Below are 25,109 nucleotides of genomic sequence, written 5' to 3'. Positions count from 1 at the left end.
CAGAACAAACATAGACATACAGAGTCTATATAAACTAAAATTATAGAATATTTTTACTACCAATGAATAACATCACATAAAAAGAAAAAAAAAATTACAATGTGTACACAGACCACAACTAAGCCCATACCTTTGTTTTTACATGATGGAAAGTTGTTTCAATATGTATTAATAAAGACTAGTGAATCTCAGGTGCTTAATTTATGATTTAATCCAATTTATAAATAAACCAAGCATGGCAAATATAAATAGATAAATGAACCAATTAACACACACAAAATAAATAAATAAATAAGGTTTTAAGTTGTTGGATAAGATGGCATTACAGCATAATTACAGGGTTGGCAATTAAGAAACAAATTTATGACATTTTCAACTCTAACTCACAACGTAGGTGTCCTATTTTTGTACCATATGTCCCTACATGTCACATTTATCACCGCGAAGTTTCCCGTTACGAAAAAACAGTTGCTCGGGGGCAGTTTTGCATTTTCGCCCTCCGAACCCCTTTTTTTGACTAAGTTTATGACATTATCAACCCTAACTCCTAATTTATGTGTCCTACTTACATACCGTCTGTCCCTACATGTCACATTTATCACCGAAAAGCTTCCCGTTACGAAAAAATAGTGACTTGGGGGGTTGTTTTGCATTTTCGGCCCCCGAACGCCTTTTTTCGACTATGTTTGTGACATTTTCAACCCTAACTCCCAAATTGATGACATTTTCAACTCTTAAAGCGAACATATTTAAACAAAGTAAGTGTGACATTAATGAAATTGTTCTTACCAAAAAGCAAACGTCGGATGCCCAACTTAGATTCCCAAGAGTTGTGACAGTTTGGCGACTACGTTATTAAGATGCTCGACCTTTGCATTTGTCTCATCCCTTGCCTTTTGTCCCTCCTCCCGCTCTTTCAACATCTCATTGGATAATTGAATGCACTTCTCTCGCTCTTTCAACAGTTCATTGTAACATCTCTCGCGCTCCTCTCGCTCTTTTATTAACTCGTCATGATCTTTTTGCCGCTCCTCACGAAGTGCCTCCACCTCAGCTCGCATTTCCTCCATGTCCTTATCGCGTGCTCGTGATGCAAATATGGTAGAGGGTTGTGGCCCACTCCCAAATCCAAGCAAGTACCTTTTCTTCTGTCCAAGCACTTGCATTGAAATCTCCTCCTGTGTCAATGGCGTCCCCGACTCGATGGCAGCCGCTTGTACATTGACCATCTCTTGCTATCATTTCAAATAAATAAGTCGAAAAATACTTTGGCAACATAAATGTATTACTGGGTACTAAGTACAAGAAAATATTGAATACATATATTTCCTTGTCACATACTTACATGCAACTTACTACATTTCGGATGGATCCGATCATTCGTTTTCTTTGAAGTGTAGCTGTCCTCATAGAACTTTGGAAAATCCAACTCTCTATTTTTTGCTACCTGTTAACACATCAACGTATAAATCAATGATTTTTGCAGACAGATTTGTTGCAGATTTTTGCAGACATATTAGTAGTTTAAACAGATTAAGCAGATTTTTGCAGACAGATTTGTTGCAGACAGATTTGCATGATAACAGAGTTTTTGCAGACAGATTAGTAGTTTAGACACATTTCTTTGCAGACAGATTTGTATAGACAAATTTTCATTAACAGCTTTGTAAACAAATGTCTGGACAGATTTGGAGACAGATTTGAAAATTTGTTGCAAACAGATTTGTAGTTTATACAGAGTTCGAATTCAAGAAGATTATCATTAACAGAATTATATTTTCCAGACAAATCTTTTGCAGATTTTTTCAAAATGACCACTGCAAAATGACCACTGCTGGATCAACCAAGATGTCATAGAAGTCTGCAGAAGTGGAACTCAGGAAGCATTCATACATGACCAACAGAATCCCCACACATCTGAGATGTCTTACCAGCCATACTAACCAACCATGGCACAGCAACCCTGCTGTAGCAACCTAGTTCAGAGCATACCAGACAATGTACGCCAGAAAACATTCATAGATGACCAACCAACCAAGGCACACCAACCTAACTATAGCACATTGCATAACCACTAGTAGATCAGAGACAGGCAGAACAGACCAGACTATTCAACACCATACTATTCAAGACAGCAGTAGAGGACTTAATGCAGATGTTCCAACAGATTTCTGTGAACACATTTTTCAGATTTTGTCAAACAGATTCTGTCCAACAGATTTTCGCAAATAGATTTTCCCAGATAGCCACTTATAACCACTTTAGATTATGTGTATTCTAACATGTGTTGACTTTCTAAAAATCTGTTGAAATAGATTTTTTGTAACAGATTTTTACAAACTGATTGAAATAGACCAATCAGAGTATCACTAACAGAATTTTCCAAACACAATTGAAACAGATTTTTACAAACAGACTTTTTCAGATTAGTTCAAACAGATTTTTGCAAACAGATTGTACATCATATTTATTCAAACAGATTTTGTCAAACAGATTTTGTCAAACAGAATTGAAACAGATTTTCCCAGTCAGATTTTGCGAGACAGATTTCGAATGAAAAACAGAGTATAGTCCTTGGACAGATTTCAAATGCAAACATCTGGCAAGGGTATCATTAACAGATTCTTTCCACACAGTTTTTTTGCAAATAGTAGATGTTTAGTAACAGAGTTCACCATATATATATATATATATATATATGTATCACAACATAACATTTACATATCCAAACATTACAAAGGATTCAAGTTTTAAAAAACATCAAACTCACCATAGTAGCCATTGCGATAGGAAATGAGCGAGACCCATTGGTATGATTGTACGGCAATTGACTCCTATTACTCTTGCCAGCTTTAGACCGTTTCTAAAAATAAGACAAACAGATAAACAATTTTTTGGTAAATACTAAGGCATATCACATTTTCACATAGATGTATGTACTCTATCTAGTCTATTATTTTACCTGGTGAGATGCATCTTGCCATGCCACATCGATCAAATGCTTCCAATTATCTAAACTCACCCCTACGGGCGGATGAGCATAGATGTCATCACGTGGAAGTCCCTCTAACAATTCGAACTCTTGCTTCAAGGTGTACCTCCAATCTTTGTACAACCCATGAGCCTTCTTATTCACAATCTCTTGTGCTTGTAAGTCATTGTGGAAATCATTTCCAATTTGAAACTTGTCCTACAAGCATAACAAATTGAAATTGTAATCATTAAATAATAGTCTTTCTTATTAGCATACATAATACAATTACATCTTGTAGACAAGTAATATTAGTTACAAGAACTCATTGGATGACGACAGCTTTTGTAGTCTCATCAAGATCCAGCCATGACTTCACATCTTTCAAAGGGCACAAGGTTCTAATTTGAATTCCTAACTCGTTAGTTGCTGGAGTGGTATACTTGCCAGTCATTGCATTCAACTCACGATCGATGTGAACATAACATTTTTCCCCTTTCTTGGCTCGAATTATTTTTTGTATGCCTTTGCCACGTGTCGGTCCGCGTACACGTAGGGGCTTCGAAGTCCCTGTTAACAAAACAACACGAAAATTGGCTACAAATTGGGTACAAAAAAACAATGGCAATGACAAGTGATAATTGACACATTTGATACACTTTAATCTTACCTACGCCACTCGGCTGTGTTTTAGATGGGGCTTATGTCTCATCAGAATCAACCATTGGTTCGCTAGTGGCATTATGAGATGGTCCCACATTTGATGGGACGGGGAGAACACAAGATGGAGCAACGGTTGATCCTAATGGAATAGCAGCTGGCGAGTCTGTTTCTAGCTGCGTGAGTGTCTTTTTCCGAAGCCGACCAGTCTTTAATCCAGGAACCATTTTCCAATCTGCCTGATGCCTGATGCTGGAACAGTGTTTTATGTTCTGGATTAAATTTGTGTCACATGAATAAACTAATAAAAATACATCACATGAATAACTTGATAAATATACATCACATGAATAAACTGAAAAATAAACTGATAAACTGATGAATAAAAGAAAATAAGGTGGCAGCAAAAGAAACAAATTGTAGTTTTCAAAAGAAACTCATGAATAAACAATGGATTGGGAGCACACTCTTGGTTATAGTAGTTTTCAAAAGAAACAAATTGTTGGACTTATTGGGATTTAGTGGCAGCAAGCCCCAATCTGATGCATATTTCAATCTCATATTGTCTTACTTGAAGAAAAATTTATAGCATATCCACCTTGCACCTCCCTATCACAGGGCAATGGACATACGACACACTTCCGTAAATACCATCCACATTGCATGCTATCTTTATAATCATCCACTAGAATAAACAACTACACACCTGTGTCATGACCTTTGCAATTAACAAATTCACCTCTGCTACTACATACAGACCAATAAAAAACAAACTCAGAAGGATACCACGAACAAGAAAATAACATGTGCAACTTACCAGGGCTTGTTGGATGATCTCCCATGACAACATAGTTTAAGGCTTGAAACCTCATCTGCCTACTGCTTTTTTCATTGGGATTCGATAGGTACTTTATTAAAGGGAATCTCCAATCTTTTTCTGTCACATCCAAAGTGAGAATAGGTAGGAAATTCCTACACCTATTTTTAAGTGCAGAAAAATTTCTTTTTTGAATTCGAATCACCCTTTCCTGAGCCCCTTTAGGTATTTTTAGTCCAGAAGCTGCTTGAGCCATTTCATTAGCCTTTTTATTCTCCAGTCTAAACCTATGTGTGAATGTGATATGGTCAAAGAAACTAGTTAACCATTTGACCTCAATTAAATACTCTTCCAGAGCACCACTAACACATTTAAACTCTCCCAAAACTTGTTTAATGACTAATTGGGAATCTCCCAAAACCTGGAGGCTTCTAATCCTGAATTCTATGGCCAATTCTAGGCCAATTATCAAGGCTTCATATTCAGCTTGATTACAAGACTGTACATGTGCTTCCAACTGATATGCAAACTGATACATTTGCTTATTTGGTGCAATCAACACAATACCTGCTCCAACTCCTTCATCTGTTTTTGAACCATCAAACATCAATTTCCATGGTTCACTTTCCACCAAATTGACCTCATATAGGTCTAAATCGACAGAAGTGCCAGGATGTTCCGTTAAGAAATCAGCCAAAGCTTGCCCCTTGACTGCTTTTTGTGGCACATACTTGAGACAATACTCAATTAATGCTAATATCCATTTACCTTGTCTCCCTCTTAAAATTGGTTTAGACAACATATATTTAATGACATCTGCTTGTGCTATCACAAATACTTCTGTTGGCAGCAAATAATGCCTCAATTTAATGGCTGTGAAATAAAGTGCCAAACACAATTTCTCAACAAGATTATATCTAGTTTCAGCATCATTTAACCTTCTACTTAAGTAGTAAATAGCTTGTTCATGACCCATATCATTTTCTTGAGCCAATAAACAACCAATCGACCGGTCAGAAGCTGATATATACAATTTCAAAGGCTTTCTTGCCACTGGTGGCATAAGCACTGGAGGGTTTGCCAAGTATTTTTTGAGCAAGTCAAAAGCTTCTTGATGGCACACTTCCCACTTAAACTCATGGTCTGACTTAATTTTCACTAAAGGAGAGAATGCTAAAGTTTTCTTGGCCAAATTAGCTATGAATCTCCTCAAAAAATTTACTTTTCCAAGAAAACTTTGCAACTCTTTCTTGTTGGCTGGAGGTCTTGCCCCCAAAATGGCTTTGGCTATATTAGCATCCACTTCTATTCCTTTGTGATGTACTAAAAAGCCTAAGAAATTTCCAGTAGAAACTCCAAATGCACACTTTAAAGGGTTCATTTTGAGTTTGTATGTCCTCATTCTTTGAAATGTCTGCTGCAAATGTTCTAGATGCTCATCAAAACTGTCAGATTGGATGGCTACATCATCTATATAAACTTCTAAATATTTTCCAATCAAATCAAGGAAAATGAAGTTCATTGCCCTTTGATAAGTTGCTCTTGCATTCTTTAATCCAAAAGGCATGACTACCCATTCAAATGTCCCTAAGGCACTAGGACATCTAAATGCTGTCTTATGTGTATCCTCTCGGTTAATAAAGATCTGATTATACCCAGCATGTCCATCCATAAAGGACAAAACCTTGCTCTTGGCTGCTGAATCAACTAACAGATCAACCACTGGCATAGGATATTCATCTTTAGGAGTTGCTAGATTCAAATTGCTAAAATCTATACACTCTCTCAACTTACCATTTTTCTTCATCATAGGGACAATATTAGACAGCCATTCAACATACCCAAGGTTCTGAAAAGCGGTTGCGGTTGCTGTAACGGTGGCGGTGACGCGGTTGCGGTTGTGGGGTGTAAAGGCCGTAGTGTAACGGTTGCGGTAACCGGAACAGTTTACCGATACGCATATTTTTTTTCCATGATCATATTTATTGGGTTAAAAATAAATAAATATTGATCATTTTTTGTAAATTTTTAAGTATGATCCAATATATTTTATATTTTTAAATCACTATAAACTGAATTTTTTACATTTTATTTTAATAATTAATGACTTTATATTATACAAAAAATCAATCACTAACTATTATATATAAGATAAACAATAACAAAAGTAAGAGAATAAATAAGAGCCTCAATATATATATATACCTGACTGTTCTAATAAAACCTGTATTGAGCAACCTTTCGATTTCTTCTTTAACCAATAAGATAACTTCATTAGTCATCCTTCTTGGAGGTTGTTTATGAGGAATAAAATTTCCTTTAATTGGGAGTCTATGCTCCACCAATGTTCTAGCTAATCCAGGCATCTTTTCATACGTCCATGCAAAGCAATCCACATACTCAGAAAGCAAACTAACTAGTTTGCTCTTACATTCATTTAGATAGATTAGCATTTACATAGATGGGCCTCTTACAGGCCTTACTTCCTAAGTTATATTCCTCTAAAGGGTCCTGCACGTCTGCCTTGAGATCATCAAGTTTGGCAGGAGCCGTCTTCAGATGTTCCAGTTGCACCTCTTTATAACTCAGAGGGCTATTGTCGATTACACATTCTGCCCAAGAACAATTAGGCAAACACTTAGGGCTAAACTTACTTTCTAAAACGAAATAAAAAATTATAGAAAAAGTAGATTTAATTACATCAGTTGTCTCATCCAGCTTGTCTTCTTCTATTACTTGCACTTGTATCATCCCCATCTTCAGCAATTTCCTCTATCACAAGCCTCTTCTGCTTCTGCTTCTGCATCAGGCTTGGTTTGGCCAATTCCTGGCCTATCTGCTTGAAACCTTCCTCAATGAAGGCCTTGAACCTTCAGTTGTTAAGCCTTTCCCTTGCAATTTGACTTCTTCTTTGTCAATCACAACTGGGCCCAAATCCTCATCATACAACACATCCTCTATGTTGTTGACATCAGCAACAAAAGGATTTGCTTCAGCCCAGAAGATTTCCATTCATTTTTTATTCTGACCACCATCAGTTAGAAAAATTAATGCTTGGTGTAGAGACAAAGGTACACACCCATTAAGGTGAATCCAATCCCTACCTAGGAGCACATTGTAATTAGAAGTGGAGTCTATTACAAAGAAAGTAGTTCCCATTAACCTGGAACCAACTTGAAGCTGTAAAGTTACTACTCCTCTAGCCTCAGATGATCCACCAAAAAAATTACTTATATTTACCTCAGTAGGAAGTAGGTCATTGACAGACTTACCAATAGCTTTCAGTGTCTTAGATGGGAGAATGTTGACAATAGCCCCATTGTCTACCAACACCTTTTCCACTGATACCCCATCTAGAAAAGTTTTAACATACACAGGCCTCAGATGTTTAATAAGCTTATCTTCTGGCTTTGGAAGTACAACTTTCTCCCCATCGACAGACTTAATGACCTCGATTGATCTCAATGGCTTGGCCTGTGTCTCAACTATTGCTATCTGAACAGCTGGTTCTATCAAATCTTCAAGATCACCTGCCAAGTTATCTGGCTGGTTTGGTTTGGCCTGAAACCTCTGTGGGATGGCCATGACCATGTTACACTCCTTAGAAGGGAGTACAGAACCAAAATGAATGGCAGCCAACTTTTCTCCAAAGTCACCACCAGAATTGTCTGATTTCACCTCATCTTCTTCAACCCTTTCCCTTTCATTAACATCCTTGTTATCAATGACCATCTGCTGATCTTGACCATCTTTCATTACCACATCTTTTTTGTTATTGTTATCCTCTTCATCAGACATCAGATCTTTTTCTAACTGTTTCAGCTTTTGCCTTAACAAAGCCTTCTCTGAAAGCTTACCCACATGTCTATCTTTAGTCTCTTCTAGTCCCATTTTTCTTTTCAAAATCTGAACTAGTTGCACTGGCTGGGTCTTAGAAGTTGACCCTTTCACTTCTTTTCCTTTAGCAGCAGGAACTGCAGGAACCAATCCTTCCCTTGTCCACACTAAGTCTTGTTTTCCAGATGGTTTGTCCCCTGCAGCAGTGGACGTCATAGCATGAAACCTTCTTTGCTGTCTCCTTTTCTGAGTTCTTGTTTCTCCTATTGGTCTCCAACCACTCATGGGAAACTTTGGATGTGACACTCCTTGCCATCCCAAATGGGATGGTATTGGAGGTTTCACCATTCTTGACTGGACTAGTTGCATTTCTAGCCTTACTCTTGGGCCATGATGCTGCTGCTGATATCCTCCATATGGTCTTGCCAATTGTTGATGCCCCCCATATGGCCTTCCAAGTTGTTGATGGCCACTATGTGATGCACCAAATTGCTGCTGATGGCCATTATATGGCCTAGTCAGAACCTTTGGGTTTCCATAAGGCTTAGAACCCTTATGTTGATTGAGCATAGTCCTTACATTCCGAGCTCCAACCAAGCAATGGATGAACCGGTGCTCCCTGGAATAAGAATGGAGCATCATCCTTACCATAGTCCTCTGCAGGTCCAAAACTTCCAGGATCTGTTCCATCATAGAACAAACAATCGTTATCAAAAATTTGTAAATCTCCACTTCCCATAGTATTAAACCTCAAGCCAACATCTTTTCCAATTTGTTGAATCCCATTAATCATAATAGCCTTAGTTTTTTCTTTCTCAGAACCACATCTAAAACAGATGAAACTCTCACTTGGTTCCTTTTGAACTCTTTTTCCTTTTGCTTTTTTTGCTATTTTCTCCAACCTTTCCTTGTGAAGTTTTTCCAACTCCACCAACAAAACTCTAGGATTTTTCCCTTTTTTCTTCTGATCAGTAGCCACCATATTGATTTCCACCATACTAGGAAATGGATCAATGTCAACTGCCATTACTCCTTTATCTTTCTCAGCATATTTCAACATTCCTTTTTGAATTAAATCCTGCACACAATTGCGAAATGTAACACAATTATTAGTAGAATGTCTGAAAGAATTATGCCATTTGCAATATCCCTTGCCAACTCTGTCCCTTTCTTTAGGAATGTTGTGGCCTGGAGTTAAAGTTAAAAACTTATTTGTTAACAACTTATCAAACAATGCATCTGCTTTAGACAAATCAAAAGAATATTGTCTATGTGATATAGCCACATTCTTTTTGGCTGGTTGTGTTGCTGGCATGCTTACAGGTTGGTCTGTCTTTCTTAATGTCTCACAAACCACAGGGTTTTTACCTATTACTTGGGCAACATCTATGTTAACTTCCATGTCAAATTCGACTTCTTGATAATAAGTGCCTAATGAAGCTGCATTTCTATGTTGTTCTTCTCTGAGAATGGCCTCATAACTAGTTGCCCTTTAAGACAACTCGAATAAATCCCTAAACATCATGCCTTCAAATTTTTTCCTAAGCTCAAAATCTAAACCATTTTGAGCTAATCTTATTATTTCTATTTCAGGCATGTATGCATGACAGCGGTTTTTTGCTTTTTTAAACCTGTCCATGTACTGCTCTGCACTTTCTCCTTGTCTTTGTTTAAATTTTGACAAGTCCACCATTGTCACTTCAGGTTCAGTTCTAAAAAACTGAGCATGAAACTGATTTTCCATGTCTTGCCAAGTTTGAACAGAGTTCTCCGGCAAGTTAATAAACCAAGTAAATGCCACTTTCGACAAAGAATGAGGAAAGAGCTTTAACTTTAAATTATCATCATAACCAGGTTCTCCACACTGGAGTATGAATCTGCCCACATGTTCTATGGTTGATTGTCTTTCCTCCCTTGTGAATAAAGTAAACTCGGGAATTCTGTAATTCCTTGGTATGGGAATTGCTTCCATCCATGGAGGGTAAAGACTCCTAAACATTGGTCTATTTGGCCTTCTCAAGCCTGGACCATACATTTCCTGTATGATGTTCATTATTTGTTGTCTGTTGACTTGAGGCTCTAAGTGTTGCTGTTGCTGCCCTCCTCCTTCAACCTCCGGTTGGAAGTAAGGATTAGGAGGACCAGGCCCTCTAAGCCTTGGATGCATCATGTAGAGTTCAAAATATGGCTGAGGCATGGTATAATCCCTTGCATCTTGAGGCCTTACTTGATTAAATGGCCTATTTCTCTGTTCTGACATAACCTGATAACCAGGCCTTTCAAATGCAAGATTATCATACATTTATGGACTTAGTTGCCCCCCAGGCCTCATTCCCATATTATTTACATTGTAATTAAACACTGGATTTGTATGATATATGGAAGGTTCCCTCTCAAACATTGGATTTATGTTCATTCCCTCCTCATATCTCTCTTGGAGTGTGGGAGGTCTATAAAATGATACGGGTTCACTTTCTTTTTCATGCTGTTGAGGGGCCATTTGGGGCTTAGGTTGTGCTCTTTTCCCTTGTGCTTCCTCTTCAATCTTTCTTGATTGACTGGGCTTGATTTTGGCTTTCTCAAACAAAGTCATTAAGTCATCAATCATCACTTGGTTCTCATATGCTGACATGGAACCAATTGCTTGCTGGGCATGCAGCAAAAGAGCCCTTCTTGAATCGACTGGTAGACAACTGGATTGGCCAGCTCTGGCCATATTTTGGCCATTTCCTTGGCCTATTTCTTGCCTGGCCACTGAATGGCCATGAATTAAGTTGTCTTGTACTCTTTCAACTCCATCGTTCAACACTTCTTCATCTTCGACCCTTTTCTCAAGATCTTCAAAGACTTCATGTTGTTTCTTCCTAGACATCACTCCAAATTAGACAGGTCCCACTGGGCGTGCCAAAATATGTTAGCAAAAAATCTGGTCTGGGCCAAATCGACAGATGTGATTTGACAGAAAACCCAGAATTTCACAAACAACAATAGATCAAACAATTGTAGTCTGAACGTTCTATGCCTTGACAGATTCAAGGACTTCTTTGGAGGCTGTAATGTGAAGAAACAAGAAGGAATATACTGAAAATCAATTGTTGAACAAACAAACTTGGAATTTAATCAGTAAAATTAAACTTCCAGTTCAATGTACATGACAATCGACGGAGAATTCTTAGTTACAGAAACTAAACTACAGATAGACTACTCCTAAGTAAGAACTAAGTTAAGTTACTCCTAATGCTATAAAGGTTGTAAATTTGTTTGAAGATCCTCCTAACTTCGAATTTCCAGCTTTCATATTGCTGGTCTTCAAACTCCACTGCTGCTCTGTTGCCACGTGTCCCATCACATAGCCAACTACTTCCACTTCAGTGCCCATGATCTCTGCAACTGCCAGTAACCGCTTCACTGTTGCAGCTTCTCTTCTTCTAGGAAACATGACACGTATCCTGTATATCTTGTATGCTAACTTTATGGCTTGACACCTGGGCCATGTTTGGCCACGTTCCACTTCATTACTAGACGAATCGACAGGGAAAAACTGCAACGGCCACGTCTATCTCTTTGACCATTTCATTTCTATCACTTGCTCTGTATTCTAGGCCTCGTATTCACCCGCTTTTCACTTGTAAAGTTGTGGAAACTCGTAGCCTTTAAACCTAGCATCCGCTGGACCAATTCTTTGCATTTGTTACATACAATCGACAGAGAATATGCAATTTTTAGTGTCAACAAAATCCTAAACCCTGGATTATTCAAGGGAAAGTATCTAAAATTTGATAAAGTTAACCTGTAACAGTAAACTAAAATACTTCTATTAAACAACCAAATTTGCAATCAAAAACTTTATTTTACAAACAAATTATATATGTGATGGAACCTAAACCAAAACCCTAAACCCCGAATTACTCAAGGGAAAGTATCTGAAATTTGATAAAATGAACCTGTAACAGTAAACTACAACAATTCTATTAAAGAACCAAATTTGGAACCAAAGCATTATTTTACAAACAAATTATATATTTGATGAACCGTAAATCCTAAACCCTAAATTATTCATGAATAAAGATCAGAAATTTTACACTAAAATTTAAAAAATAAAAATTAAAAAATTAATACAACTATAAAACCCAGAAATCGAATACCTTTAACTTTGCAGGAAAGCTCTTCGGAGATCAAAGACATAATGTGTGTTATATGTGATGAAACCTAAACCAAAACCCTAAACCCTGAATTATTCAAGGGAGAGTATCTGAAATTTGATAAAATTAGCATGAAACAACCAAATTTGGAACAAAAGCTTTATTTTACAAACAAATTATAAATGTGATGGAAACCTAAACCAAAACCCTAAATTATTCGAGAATAAAGATTTGAAATTTTACAATAAAATTTTAAAAAAAAGTCATAAAACAACCACAAACCCAGAAATCAAATACCTTTAACTTTGTAGGAAAGCTCTTCAAAGATCAAAGCCCCAAACCCAGTATACGTAGTCGTACAAACCGAATAGATCTTCTTCTTCGCCTCTTCTTCACTGATACCCAAAAACATCAATTCATTCAAATCCCCGCTACATTAACATGTATAAGACAAACATATATATGTATGAATTACCTTCCGAGGACTTGAGAAAGGGTATTGACGTAGGAATTGATCATATCGTCTTCGGAGGGTTTGGGGTCGGAGGGGAACTCCATGACGATGAGCCAGTGCTCGTAGTCGCAGCCGTCAAGAAGAATGGTCTCCTTGGGGGGCCGGTTGCTTCAGTTCGGAGATGGGTCGTTGAGGGGAGAGTAGCCAGAGGTCTTGGACCGAGTTGGGATCGTCGATACTGAGTTGGGGACCAGTTGGGGGTGTTTGTGGAGGAGAGGAAGAGCGAATCGAGATCGAGAAGAGGATGAAGAGAGAGCGCGAGAGACAAGGGAGGCTACAGTGCGCCGGGTGGTGAAGATCGCCGCCATGGCTGTGGACTGTATTAGCTCTCGAGTGAGTCGGTGAGTGCTCGATAGCATTTTCATTTCCGCTAGAGAGTATCATTAATACGACGCCGTTTGGAAATTTTCCCCCCAAAATTTTTTTTTTTTTAGGGTAAATTACACTGACGCTCCTGTGGTTTGGTCCAATTACATTATATCTCTTAATGTTCTGAAAATTATATTCTCACTCGTGCAGTTAATAGTCTCGTTTCACAAACCCTCTACTCATATAAAAGACAATAACTTCTTATAGAAATATAGAGAAAATTATAACCAAACTAAACCAAATCAAATCAAACTAAGCCTTAAGTCCCATCAAATGGGGTCGGTTACATGAATCCTTCTTCTCCACGTGGCCCTATCAAACGCCATTTTATTAGTCAAATTAAGTAGATTCATATCTCTATTTACAACGCTAGCCAACGTTAATCTAAGTCATCTACTGTTACGGTATCGCATCTCTTCACTACTGCCTCTGTTAGTCTCCATTGAATATGTCGAAACCATCTCAATCGATTCTTTCTCAACTTATCTTCTATCAGTGCTACTCCTACCTATTCCCAAATACATTCTGATATGGGTAAGCCCATAAAGATTATAGCCCACCATTTAGGGCCCAATACATAACTCAAATACTAAAGCCCAGCATGGCTGAAGCCCCACGTAACAACGAGAACCAATGACATCAAAACACATGGCAAGAGAAGGGCAAGCCACATAAGCAGATAAAGATCTGCAAAGTTATTACCACTGCACATCGCCATTAATAAAGCCCCTAACAGCATTTATTGCGATAACCCCTCTCCGTTAGGACAGAATAGCTTCACCATGAACAAGGTAAGCTAGAGCATAGACTTTTGGCCAAGGTGACAGGTCGGAAGGGACAATGAAATAATTACCAGAGGATATAAGCAGACATCGAAGACGGGAAGAAGGTTAAGCTTTCTATCTCTAATTCATCTATACATTCTACTTCTCTCTCTAACTTGCTAGTCGGAGGGTTCGTTGGGGGACTCCCCGTTCCTCGTTGAACTCTTGTGCAGGTCTTCTAGTAGGCTTGGTCATTCGGACACAGGCTTGAGGAACGTGGATGTCACGACCCAAACCCGGCCCTATGGGTTTAGCACCGTAACCGGCCAGTAATCCGAGATTACCGAAGGCCTGCTGAACAGTAATACAGTGAAACAGAGTACAGGGCCTGGCGGAAGCCAATATAGTAAATAAATAGTGTCCATTGAGCTGTGACAGTCTGTATGCAAAAAGGCTTTTCATACATTTTACAAAAACAGTACAGAACAGTATACACAATATTCACATCCACTTAACTAGGGACTCAATCCCACATAACAGTACAGAAAACATTCCGTCTGTACAACACAGTATACAAAATTGACAGTCACACAGTACAGGGACCTAATCCCTGTATAACAGTACAGTAAACAGTCAGTCTATACAAAACAGTGAAACAGTACAAAAAGGGGGAAATTCTAAAACACCCCTAAGCCTTAACAGTAGGCTCGGAACCTCGCAGTGAGGCACAAAGGCTGGCTTGACAAAACTGGAGTAACCCTGACGCCTCTAGCTGCGGTCTGGTGCCTGTACACCTACATATATATATGAGCAGTGAGCTAAAGCCCAGTGAATAACATAAAGCGTAAAGGGGTTTAGAATGAATGTCCTTACAGTAATGAAAACAGTTCATTTCAATCAGTAATTCAGTTGCTCAGTACAGTAAACAGTCATATGTGGTACATCCATTAGCATAACAGTAACAGTAGGTCTTAAAAGACCGAACAGTAATGATGGCCATCAGTCAGTAAACAGTAGTGGTTCCACAAGGAAACCGACAGAGATCTCTGTGACAGTAACAGTAACAGTAAACCGTAGATACTAAGGATGCCACAGTACAGTTCAGAAATAAAGGACATACATTCATTCAGTAAATAATACCAGTTCAGTAAACAGTTCAGTTCAGTATTCAGAAGATAATCAGTTGAACATATCTTTACACAATTGTTACTCACAGAGTTCTGGGCTACAGTATGCTAGAGCGTGTCTCCCCAGTTGCCAACCCTACACAGTTCACAGGTTGAACACACTAAGCTACACAGTTGGGAAATCTCATAACTTAATCCCTAATTTGCCTTGGTGTGTTCTACAATGATATCCTCATCAAGGTGCCTTAAACTAGGCCTAAGAATGCCTAGGACGGGATGAGGATGCAAAAATACACTTAGAAAACATTTCGCAAAGTTTGCTGAAAATAGGAGCCTCGCTCGAGCGAGACTTTCTACGCTCGAGCGTAAGTCCAAAATCAAAGGCTTCGCTCGAGCGAGGAATCCTTCGCTCGAGCGGTCTGCAAAACAGTAAAAGTACTGGATGCTGAAATTTTACGCGCGATGGTCGCTCGAGCGGAGCCCTGGACAAAGGTGCTCGCTCGAGCGGGGAATCCTTCGCTCGAGCGAGGAAGCCAAATCTGGAATTTCCAGATTTGCCTCCCAAGCTCAAACCAAGCATTCAACCAATCCAAACTCGACCTCTTGGGCCCAAATTCTGGAAAACATCATTAAATTCAATGTATAACAAGTTCCAAAGCTCAATTTATGAATTCAAGCCCCAAAGGTGAGTCAATTAGAACCATATTCAAACCCATTTTCAAGAATATGAAGAACATGCAAACATGCAAGGATTTAAACCAAATCAAAGCTTCAAAGCTTATTCAAATTAGCTCATTCTTTTCAAAACAAGATGAAAACATGGTCTACTCTTACAACATGGACATGCATGTAACCATTTACCATGAATTCAACTCAAAACTCATTAATTCAACCATGCATGCAAGAAATGAGCTTCAATTCACCATTAATGACCCAAAACATGACTTAGTTCTACAATGAAGCATGAACCATGCAAGAACTAGTTCAATAGCATCAATAAGAAGATAAGATCCTTACCTAGAGCTTGAATTAGAAGACTAGGAGCTCAAATATGCAATCTATACTTCAATTCCTTCAATTCTCCAAGCAAAACCCAAGGTAGAATTCAATTCCTCTCACTTTCTCTCCTCTCTTCCCTCTTGGTCGGCAATGAGAAGGAAAATGGCTGAGGAAATGTTGTTCTTGGCTCAAGTATGTGTGTGAGATAGTGGCCCACTCAATGACAAAACGGTAATTAAGTCCAACTCTTCAATTGGCTTATTTTAATCTAATTTAATCATACCTAATCAATTTTCAGATACTTATACCATAAAATCATATTAAATATGAGGGTCACGTAACATCAATCGGTTTCTAGTTCGGCCGCCGATAAGGCCTTCAAATAGCAGTTTAAACATATAAACATGAACAGATAATCAGACAATCAAACAGATAGAATGCAATTAACTAACATATACTCAGTCAATTCAGTTTCAACTTCAGTCAGTCGGTTCAGTATTTCATTCAGTTCGATTATCAGTTAGTTATCAGTCATTATCAGCTTCGTTTAACAGTAATCGGTGATTAACGGTAATCAATCGGTCATAAATCAGTAAACAGTACGAGGGTTGTTACAGTGGATCAGTCCGACCCGTTCCACCTGGAACAAATAGTATTATCAGTTGGCACCGTCTGTGGGAAAGTTTTTGTTCCGCGCACCAGTTGTTCTCATTGTCGCCGGAGACCCTCTTCCCATAACCCTCTCCTACCACTTGTGAAGGTGGATGGTCACAACTAGATCCATGGCTTCTCACCCCAATGCTGCCAATCATAAAGCCGACCCTTCCAATCCAAACAACCCACCACAGTATTTCACCGAGCTCACCAACAGCATTAACCGCCTGGCCGAGCAAAACCAAGCCCTGATTAATGCTCTACTCCAAAGAAACCTTCCTATGCCTCCTCCACCACCTCTAGATATCCCACCCAACCAAGAGCGAGCCCCGAGCCATACTATCCAGCAGCTTAATTCACTCAACTTGGAAGGCTTGCAATCCTCTCCCCCAGGTATGAACCTGCCACCCCGAGGCCCACATCCATCGATCTCGGCACCAACCCCTGAAGGAGAGGCCAACAGCGCCCAGCTCCCGCTTTCTTCCGGTGGTGACAACATTCTCTCTAGGACGCCGAACTCCGAGCCATGAAGCTCTAACTCCAAGGGGTCATGCAGAACATACAGCATAAACCATCTACCACAGCTAACTCCCCATTGGTTGCCTCCATCAGGGACAAACCTCTACCTCCTAAGTTCAAAATGCCTATGATCGACTTTTTTGATGGTACAACGGACCTAGTCGATCACTTAGAGACCTACAGAACCCTCATGATCCTCCATGCATTCCCCGATGAAATCATGTGTCGGGCTTTCCCCGTGACACTCAAGGGGTTGGCTCGACTCTGGTTTAGTCAACTGCCAGTAGACTCTGTCTCCACTTTTCAGCATCTCAGTGACTCATTTCTCAGCCATTTCATTGGAGCCCAGCTCCAGCGGTGTTCGGCAAACCAGCTCCTCAACATCCATCAGACTGAGGGGGAGTTGCCACGCAGTTTTGTCACCCGCTTCAATACCGAAGCCCTGCAGGTGGCGGAAAACGATGACAAGGTCATCCTCACGGCATTCATGGCCGGCCTACGATCATCGGATTTCCTTTTCTCCCTCTCAAAAAACCCCCCAACCTCCATGGCAACCCTTCTTTCCAAAGTCCAAAAATACATGAACGCAGAAGATTCCCTAGCCGCTCGCCAAGACCTTACAGCCAAAAACCCGACCCCCAGAGAGAAGAGAAAGGACTCAGAAACCAGAAACACCCAGTACAATAACCAAACACCTCAGTATACCGACCGACTTCCCAGAGCCGATCGGTCGGCACCAGCCTGACCGCCCGGCCGGTTCGAACAATACACACCCCTTAATTCCCCCATGGAACAAGTCCTCAATCAGATCCAATGAGACTACCCCCTGAAATGACCCCAACCATCACGGTCTCCTTCCAATCGTCGAGACCAGTCCAAATATTGTCGTTTTCACCAGGACCACGGTCATAATACTTAGGAGTGTGTTAACCTCAAAGATCAGGTCGAGGGCTTGATTCGTCAGGGACGTCTCAATCGATTCACGGACACCTACCCTCAGCAAAGGCAAAGGACCGAACCCATCAGAAACAATCGCCGGCGCACTCCTCCCCGACAACCAGCACAACCATCCCTGGCCATGATCGCCCCCCACAGCAATCCCGAGCACAAGGTAACCCCACCCCCCTGTCAGAGAAATCAGAGTCATAGCCGGCGGGCTTGCTTGTGGAGGTCCATCTCGCTTGGCTCAGCGGGCAGAACTCAGAAAAATAAGACAAGGCTTAGACAAAGAAGTTGCCACATTAGACCGCCCTCCAAAACAGCCCAAGCAGTGGATAGAGCCCATCACCTTTACGAAAGCCGACCGCACAGGCATCCGTTACCCCCATTACGACCCCTCGTCATTTCTGCTCTCCTCTCCAATTACAAAGTCAGACGGGTCCTCGTCGACAATGGCAGTTCTTCAAACATCATCTTCCTAAATGCCTTCCGCCAGTTCAAGATCGGGGAAGAAAGTCTATCTCCTCTCCAAACTCCGTTGGTCGGTTTCACTGGGGACCGGGTGACCTCCATCGGTTCCATCGATCTTTCCATCACCATCGGAGAATACCCACGGTAGACCACCAAGTTGCTTACTTTTCTGGTCATCGACTGTCCCTCCGCCCACAACATCATCCTCGGCCACACCGCCCTAAATGCCTTCCAAGCTATCACATCCACTTTCCATCTTGCCATCAACTTCCCCACCGATCTTGGGGTCGGCATGGTCAGGGGAGAGCAGACTGTGGCCAGGGAATATTATGTTGCCTCACTTAAAGAGGTCAAGCTCAAGGAGGGCATGATCATTGAAGGACTTGACGTTAGAGATGAGGACGAGCTGGTTAGGGGGGAACCAATTGAAGAGCTTGTCGAGGTCCTTATCGATCCCACCAACCCGGCAAAAACAACCAAGATCGGCAGTCAACTATCCTCTCAGGTCAAGGCCGACATCACCGCCCTCCTGATTGAGCACAACGACGTATTTTCCTGGACCCACTCCGACATGCCAGGTTTTGACCCCTTCTTCATCACCTACCGTCTCAGCATTAAGTCCAATTTCCGACCCATCCGCCAGAAGCAGCGCATTTTTCACCCGGAGCGCAATAACCTTATTGTTTCTAAAGTAAATAAGCTCCTTGAGGCACAGTTTATCACAAATGTGGACTATCTCAGATGGCTGTCGAATGTGGTTCTGGGTCGTAAAAACAATGGTAAATGGCGACTCTGTGTCGACTACTCCGACCTCAACCGAGCTTGCCCCAAAGACAGCTATCATCTTCCTCGCATAGATCTATTGGTTGACGCCACGGCTGGCCATCAAATGCTCAGTTTCATGGATGCCTTATCTGGATACAACCAAATTTTGATGCACCCGTCTGACCAGGAACATACCTTCTTCATCACCGACTGATGCACCTACCATTACCGTGTGATGCCATTTGGGTTGAAAAATACTGGAGCCACTTACCAACGGTTGGTCAATGCCGTCTTTCATCACTAGATAGGTCAGAACATGAAAGTATATGTCGACGACATGCTAGTCAAGAGCAAGCTCTCCACTGATCATTTGGCTGACTTGCGAGAGACCTTCACCACTCTACGAAAGCATCAAATGAAGCTCAATCCGGAGAAATGCGCCTTCAGCGTAGAATCTAGAAAGTTCTTGGGTTTCATGGTCAGTCAGCGGGGCATCGAAACTAACCCCAAAAAGATCAAGGCCTTAATTGAAATGCAGTCACCCAGAACGGTTAATGAGGTTCAGAGGCTTACTGGCCGAGTTGCCGCCCTCAACCGCTTTATTTCTCGCGCAACGGACAAGTGTCTCCCATTTTTCAAAGTTCTTCGGCAAACTTTTGAGTGGACGACAGAGTCCGAAGAGGCCTTTCAGCAGTTGAAACAGTGCATGGCCAACCCCCCATACTTTCTCAGGCAATCACGGGCGAACCCCTCTTTCTCTATTTAGCTGTGTCAAACACCGCAGTCAGTCCAGCACTCATCAGGGAAGACAGCTCTGTCTAACGATCGGTCTACTACATCAGTCGGGCTCTCAGAGGCGCGGAACAAAATTACCCATTGTTAGAACTTGGCTTTAGTCACCACCTCCAGACGACTCCATCTTTGCTTCCAAGCCCATTCCATAGTGGTCCTCACTGACCAACCATTGAAGAAGATAATGCAACAACCAAAGCTTTTCGGAAGACTTATGCAATGGTCGGTCGAGCTCAGCCAATTTGACATCTCCTACCGGCCTCGAACGACGATTAAAGGGCAGGCTGTTGCCGATTTCATCCTGGAATTCACTAATCCAGCTTCAACCACAGCTCCTCCGCCCCTACTACTCCCCACCGAGCCAGAGGACCCCCACTCTTAGACCCTCAATGCCAACAGATCATCTCGCAAAAAAGACAGTGGGGATGGTCTCATCCTCACCGCCCCTGAGGGTGGTTATTTCAAATGTGCTCTCCGCTTCTTGTTCAATGCAAGCAATAATGAGACTGAATATGAAGCATTGATCACAGGTCTTCAGCTCGCCAGAGACATTAGTGTCAGCCACATCCAAGTGTTCAGCGATTCCCAGCTCATTGTCGGACAAATCATGGGGGAATTCGATGCCAAGGAAGACACAATACGGGCTTATAGGGATATCGCACTCCCTCTTGCTCGCCTCTTCAATAATTTCCACATTAAACACATCCCTCGGACGAAAAACTCCAAAGCAGATGAAATGGCTCAGTTAACTTCGGCAAATCAGTCAGACCTCAGCTACGGTGTCTGCCTCAAGTACCTGGCCCACCCTGCCATTTCCCCAACTCAGTAGCAAGTCTACTTCCTCCAAAATAAACTTATTCCATGGGTGACCGACATCTTTCTATTACTGACAACGGGGGAATTGCCAGCCGACAAATAGCAGACCGCCAAAGTCAGGTCCCGATCGTCCAACTACATTCTTGTCAGCGGCCTCTTGTATAAACGCGATTTTTCACGCCCATACCTGCGATGCCTCAATCCTGCTTAAGCAACCTACGTGATAAGGGAAGTCCATGAGGGTATCTGTGGTAATCATTCGGGCGCCTGGGCCTTAGCCCACAAAATACTTCGCGCTGGTTTTTTCTGGCCTACTCTCAATCAAGATACGATAGACTTCGTGCTCAAATATGATAAGTGCCAGCGTTTTGCCAACATCCTCCATGCTTCTCCTATAAAATTGATCACACTTTGCAGTCCCTACCTGTTCGCCAAATGGGGGATCGACCTAGTTGGCCCATTGCCCACTGGTCGAGGCCAAACCAAATTCGCCATTATCGCCATTGATTACTTCACTAAATAGGTGGAGGCAGAACCCCTTGCCACAATTACCGAGCGGAACACAACCAGATTCATCTGGCAGTCAATCGTATGCAGATTTGGCATCCCTCAAGCCATCGTCTCCGATAATAGCAAACAATTCGACAATGCCAAGTTCAGGAAATTATGTGCAGAACTTCAAATCCAGCCATGTTTCTCTTCCCCAATTCATCCCCAAGCCAATGGCCAAGTTGAGGTTACCAATCATTCTCTTCTCAAGATCATCAAAACTAAGCTGGAAGCTGCTAAGGGACTCTGGACTGAGGAATTACCGAATGTACTCTGGGCCTACCGCACTACCGCTCGAAGTCCCACTAGGGAGACCCCCTTTCGCTTAACATACGGCGCTGAGGCGGTCATCCTAGTGGAAATCGGTCTGCCTATCCCAAGAATTCTACATCCGAATCCAGAACTAACTGAGGAGCTGCGTCGGGCAGACCTAGACCTAATTGAAGAGCTTCGAGAAACCACTGCTGTCAAACGGGCCTCATACCAACAGAAAATGAGAACACATTACAACTGCAAAGTCCGACTGAAGGAATTTGCCGTGGGGGACCTTATTTTGCACGAAGTAACCCTTGCCACCAAAAATCCGGCTGAGGGAAAATTGGCAGCCAAGTGGGAAGGACCTTACATTGTCAAAGCCAGACCTCGTCCGGGCATTTATCGACTTCAGGACATGGAAGGCCGAGACCTCCCCCATTCGTGAAACGCCAAACACTTGAAGCATTATTTTCAATAAATCCCTATTTTTGTATTAATCAGTTATTGTATTTTCTTTTTTGGCAATCTACACACTTGAATGTTCTTCTTCTTCTCTCACATGATGTAAATTTCTGATCAAATGGGCGACATTTTACACGACAACAATCTTATATCTCAATTATCTGTGTGGTACCTCAATAATGTTTTGATTACAGCACTCAGTTACAAGCCTCAGCTAGACTGAGCATGAAGAGCTCAGCCAAACTAAGTCACTTGCAGCCTCAGGCAGACTGAGTCACTTAAAGCTTCAGCCAGACTGAGCATGAAGAGCTCAGCCAGACTGAGTCACTTAAAGCTTCAGCCAGACTGAACATGAAGAGCTCAGCCAGACTGAGTCACTTAAAGCCTCAGCTAGACTGAGTACGACAAGCCTCAGCCAGACTGAGCATGAAGAGCTCAGCTAGACTGAGTCTCTTAAAGCCTCAACCAGACTGAGCGTGAATAGCCTCAGCCAGACTGAGCATGAAGAGCTCAGCCTGATTGAGTCACTTAAAGCCTCAGCCAGACTGAGCATGAAGAACTCAGCCAGACTGAGTCACTTAAAGCCTCAGCCAGAGTGAGCATGAAGAGCTCAGCCAACCTGAGTCACTTAAAGCCTCAGCCAGAGTGAGCATGAAGAGCTCAGCCAACTTGAGTCACTTAAAGCCTCAGCCAGACTGAGCATGAAGAGCTCAACCAGACTGAGTCACTTAAAGCCTCAGCTAGACTGAGCACAACAAGCCTCAGCCAGACAGAGCATGAAGAGCTCAGCCAAACTGAGTCACATAAAGCCTCAGCCAGACTGAGCATGAAGAGCTCAGCCAGCCTGAGTCACTTAAAGCCTCAATCAGACTGAGCATGAAGAGCTCAGCCAGACTGAGTTACTTGAAGAGACAGCCCGACCAAGTTAATCATGGCTCAACCTGAACTGAGCACGAATGAAACGCTCGGACAAGGCCATTCTTGCAACTTCATGATTGTGGCATAGTTTCCATACTTAGTCAAATTCCAGTTTAACGTTTTCCAAGTCAGACTGGCTCCTTGCTGGGTCGTGATTCATAACTTCACGTTTTTAACATTCTTACATTTTAAACTTCACTCTGCATTGAGGTTTTCTTACATTTTAAACTTCACTCTGTATTGAGGTTTTCTTACATTTTAAACTTCACTCTACATTAAGGTTTTCTTACATTTTAAACTTCACTCTGCATTGAGGTTTTTCTACATTTTAAACTTCACTCTGCGTTGAAATTTTCTTACATTTTAAACTTCACAATAATTTATACACAAACCCTGTGTAAGTCACCACTTTCATTCCTCAAACAATACAGACAATAGCATAAAAACACAAACACAACTCATAATTTTATTCATTCACAAACTTATACATAAGTTTATTACAGAAATTCCAAAAAAAAAAAAAAAAAAAAAAACCAAAACTCTGAGTACAAATTTTGTTCACACCAATCATTCCTCTTTACTTGAGACGAGGTCTTCTTCTTCAACACCCTCATCTAAGGGGGTCTGGGCCACGTCGTCTTCGTCAATCTTTACACTGCTGAAGTTTAAGTCTTGGAACAGCTCTTCTGCTTTGCGTTTAAACATCTTCCAGCCGCTGTCTCAGAACTCAGCCATCTCGTGTTTGTAGAAATCCGACCGCTGGAAGCTTTGGATCACTTCTTCTTTACTCTTACTCCCAGCGGTCGCCCCCGACGGGCCAGACCCCCCAGACCCCCCTCTCGCCAAGTTGTTGGCGATCGCGGCATCGACAGCCATCTGAAAGCCAGCAGACCCCTTGAACTGCTCTACTGCTGCGACGCATAAGTCAGGATATGCTGCCCTTTCAGAGGCTGCCTTGGTCTTTTCTCCCTCCAACTTCTTCTCTAACCCCGCCTTCTCTGCCGCTGCCCTGGCGTGCTCGTCTGCCAGATCCTTCTTCAATCCCGCGATCTTCAGATCTGCTTCTTCCTTTTCTTTGATCGACTGGGCGCGCAGATCCTCGTTATAAGTCATCGCCTCATCCCACCGTTCGTTGGCGACAGTGCAGGCTTTCTAGGCCTCTTCCAGCTTCTTCTACTCGCCAACCAGCTGGAACTCGAGCGACACCACCTTGCGGCGTTCGTCCTCCAGCTACAACTTGGCCGCGAGCAGCTCAGCATGGGCATGATTGGCAACATTGCTCTGCACCATCGCTAACACCCCCATCTTCTTCGCCTTCTGAGCCTCCTCCAACCCCCTGGCACACGCACTCCACACAGTCTTCCTCCAGCTTGCACTCTCCTTCTTGAAATTTTCAAGCTAGGCCTCTAACTGCCCCAACTTTTCCCTCTCCTTCCTCACTTCGCCCTTTGTCGCCGCCGCCTTGTTCAACAGGGCTCCTGCTAAGGCAGTTGCCTCCATCTGGGTAGAGCATAATCCCTTTAGCAGCTCTGCCTCAGTAAAACCAGCCACCGAGCGCACGGCTGCGTCTTCTACTACCCCTAAGAGGCGATCTGCAGCCATCCTGGCTTCTCTCCCTTCTCCTTCCACTGGTCCAGACACTGCTGGGACATGGTAGAAGGCGGTTTTCATCCCAGCCCTCTCTCCTTCTCCTTAGGACGCAAGACCCTCCTTAGGCTGTGGCTCTGCCCTCTGCTCAGTACTGATCGCCCCACTTTCCATTTGTTCTT

General features: G+C 41.9%; 2 protein-coding genes across 5 annotated transcripts in view; both read right to left on the bottom strand.

Annotated features, from left to right (window-relative positions):
- The window catches only part of LOC114284557 (uncharacterized), a 55,482-nt gene that overhangs the window by 3,765 nt on the left and 26,608 nt on the right, over window positions 1-25,109 (bottom strand). Inside the window, exon 5 of the mRNA XM_082875828.1 lies at window positions 790-1,235. Coding sequence (XP_082731954.1) covers window positions 816-1,235 — 420 coding nt within the window. The 3' untranslated portion in view covers window positions 790-815. The remainder of the gene's footprint in view (window positions 1-789; window positions 1,236-25,109) is intronic.
- Window positions 1,346-13,336, bottom strand: LOC114317248 (uncharacterized). 4 transcript variants are annotated; one of them, XR_014333795.1, is made up of 7 exons: window positions 12,903-13,322; window positions 12,725-12,822; window positions 3,642-3,903; window positions 3,291-3,541; window positions 2,963-3,190; window positions 2,771-2,863; window positions 1,346-1,447 (listed from the first exon to the last, which is right to left on the bottom strand). XR_014333795.1 is itself a non-coding variant. In XM_082875825.1 (3 exons), the coding sequence occupies exon 3, from the start codon at window positions 8,976-8,978 to the stop codon at window positions 7,461-7,463; it is 1,518 nt and encodes a 505-aa protein (XP_082731951.1). In that variant the 5' UTR covers window positions 8,979-11,965; window positions 12,725-12,822; window positions 12,903-13,336; the 3' UTR covers window positions 6,558-7,460. The 4 variants fall into 4 exon arrangements, 2 of the variants coding, with proteins under 2 accessions (XP_082731951.1, XP_082731952.1); XR_014333794.1 differs by having other exon boundaries at window positions 1,353-1,447; window positions 3,642-3,883; XM_082875825.1 differs by lacking the exons at window positions 1,346-1,447; window positions 2,771-2,863; window positions 2,963-3,190; window positions 3,291-3,541; window positions 3,642-3,903 and adding an exon at window positions 6,558-11,965 and having other exon boundaries at window positions 12,903-13,336.

Source organism: Camellia sinensis, chromosome 6, assembly GCF_055761805.1.
Source record: "Camellia sinensis isolate YWXY chromosome 6, ASM5576180v1, whole genome shotgun sequence".
Classification (NCBI taxonomy): domain Eukaryota; kingdom Viridiplantae; phylum Streptophyta; class Magnoliopsida; order Ericales; family Theaceae; genus Camellia; species Camellia sinensis.
This window is presented reverse-complemented; position numbering and strand designations above follow the sequence as displayed.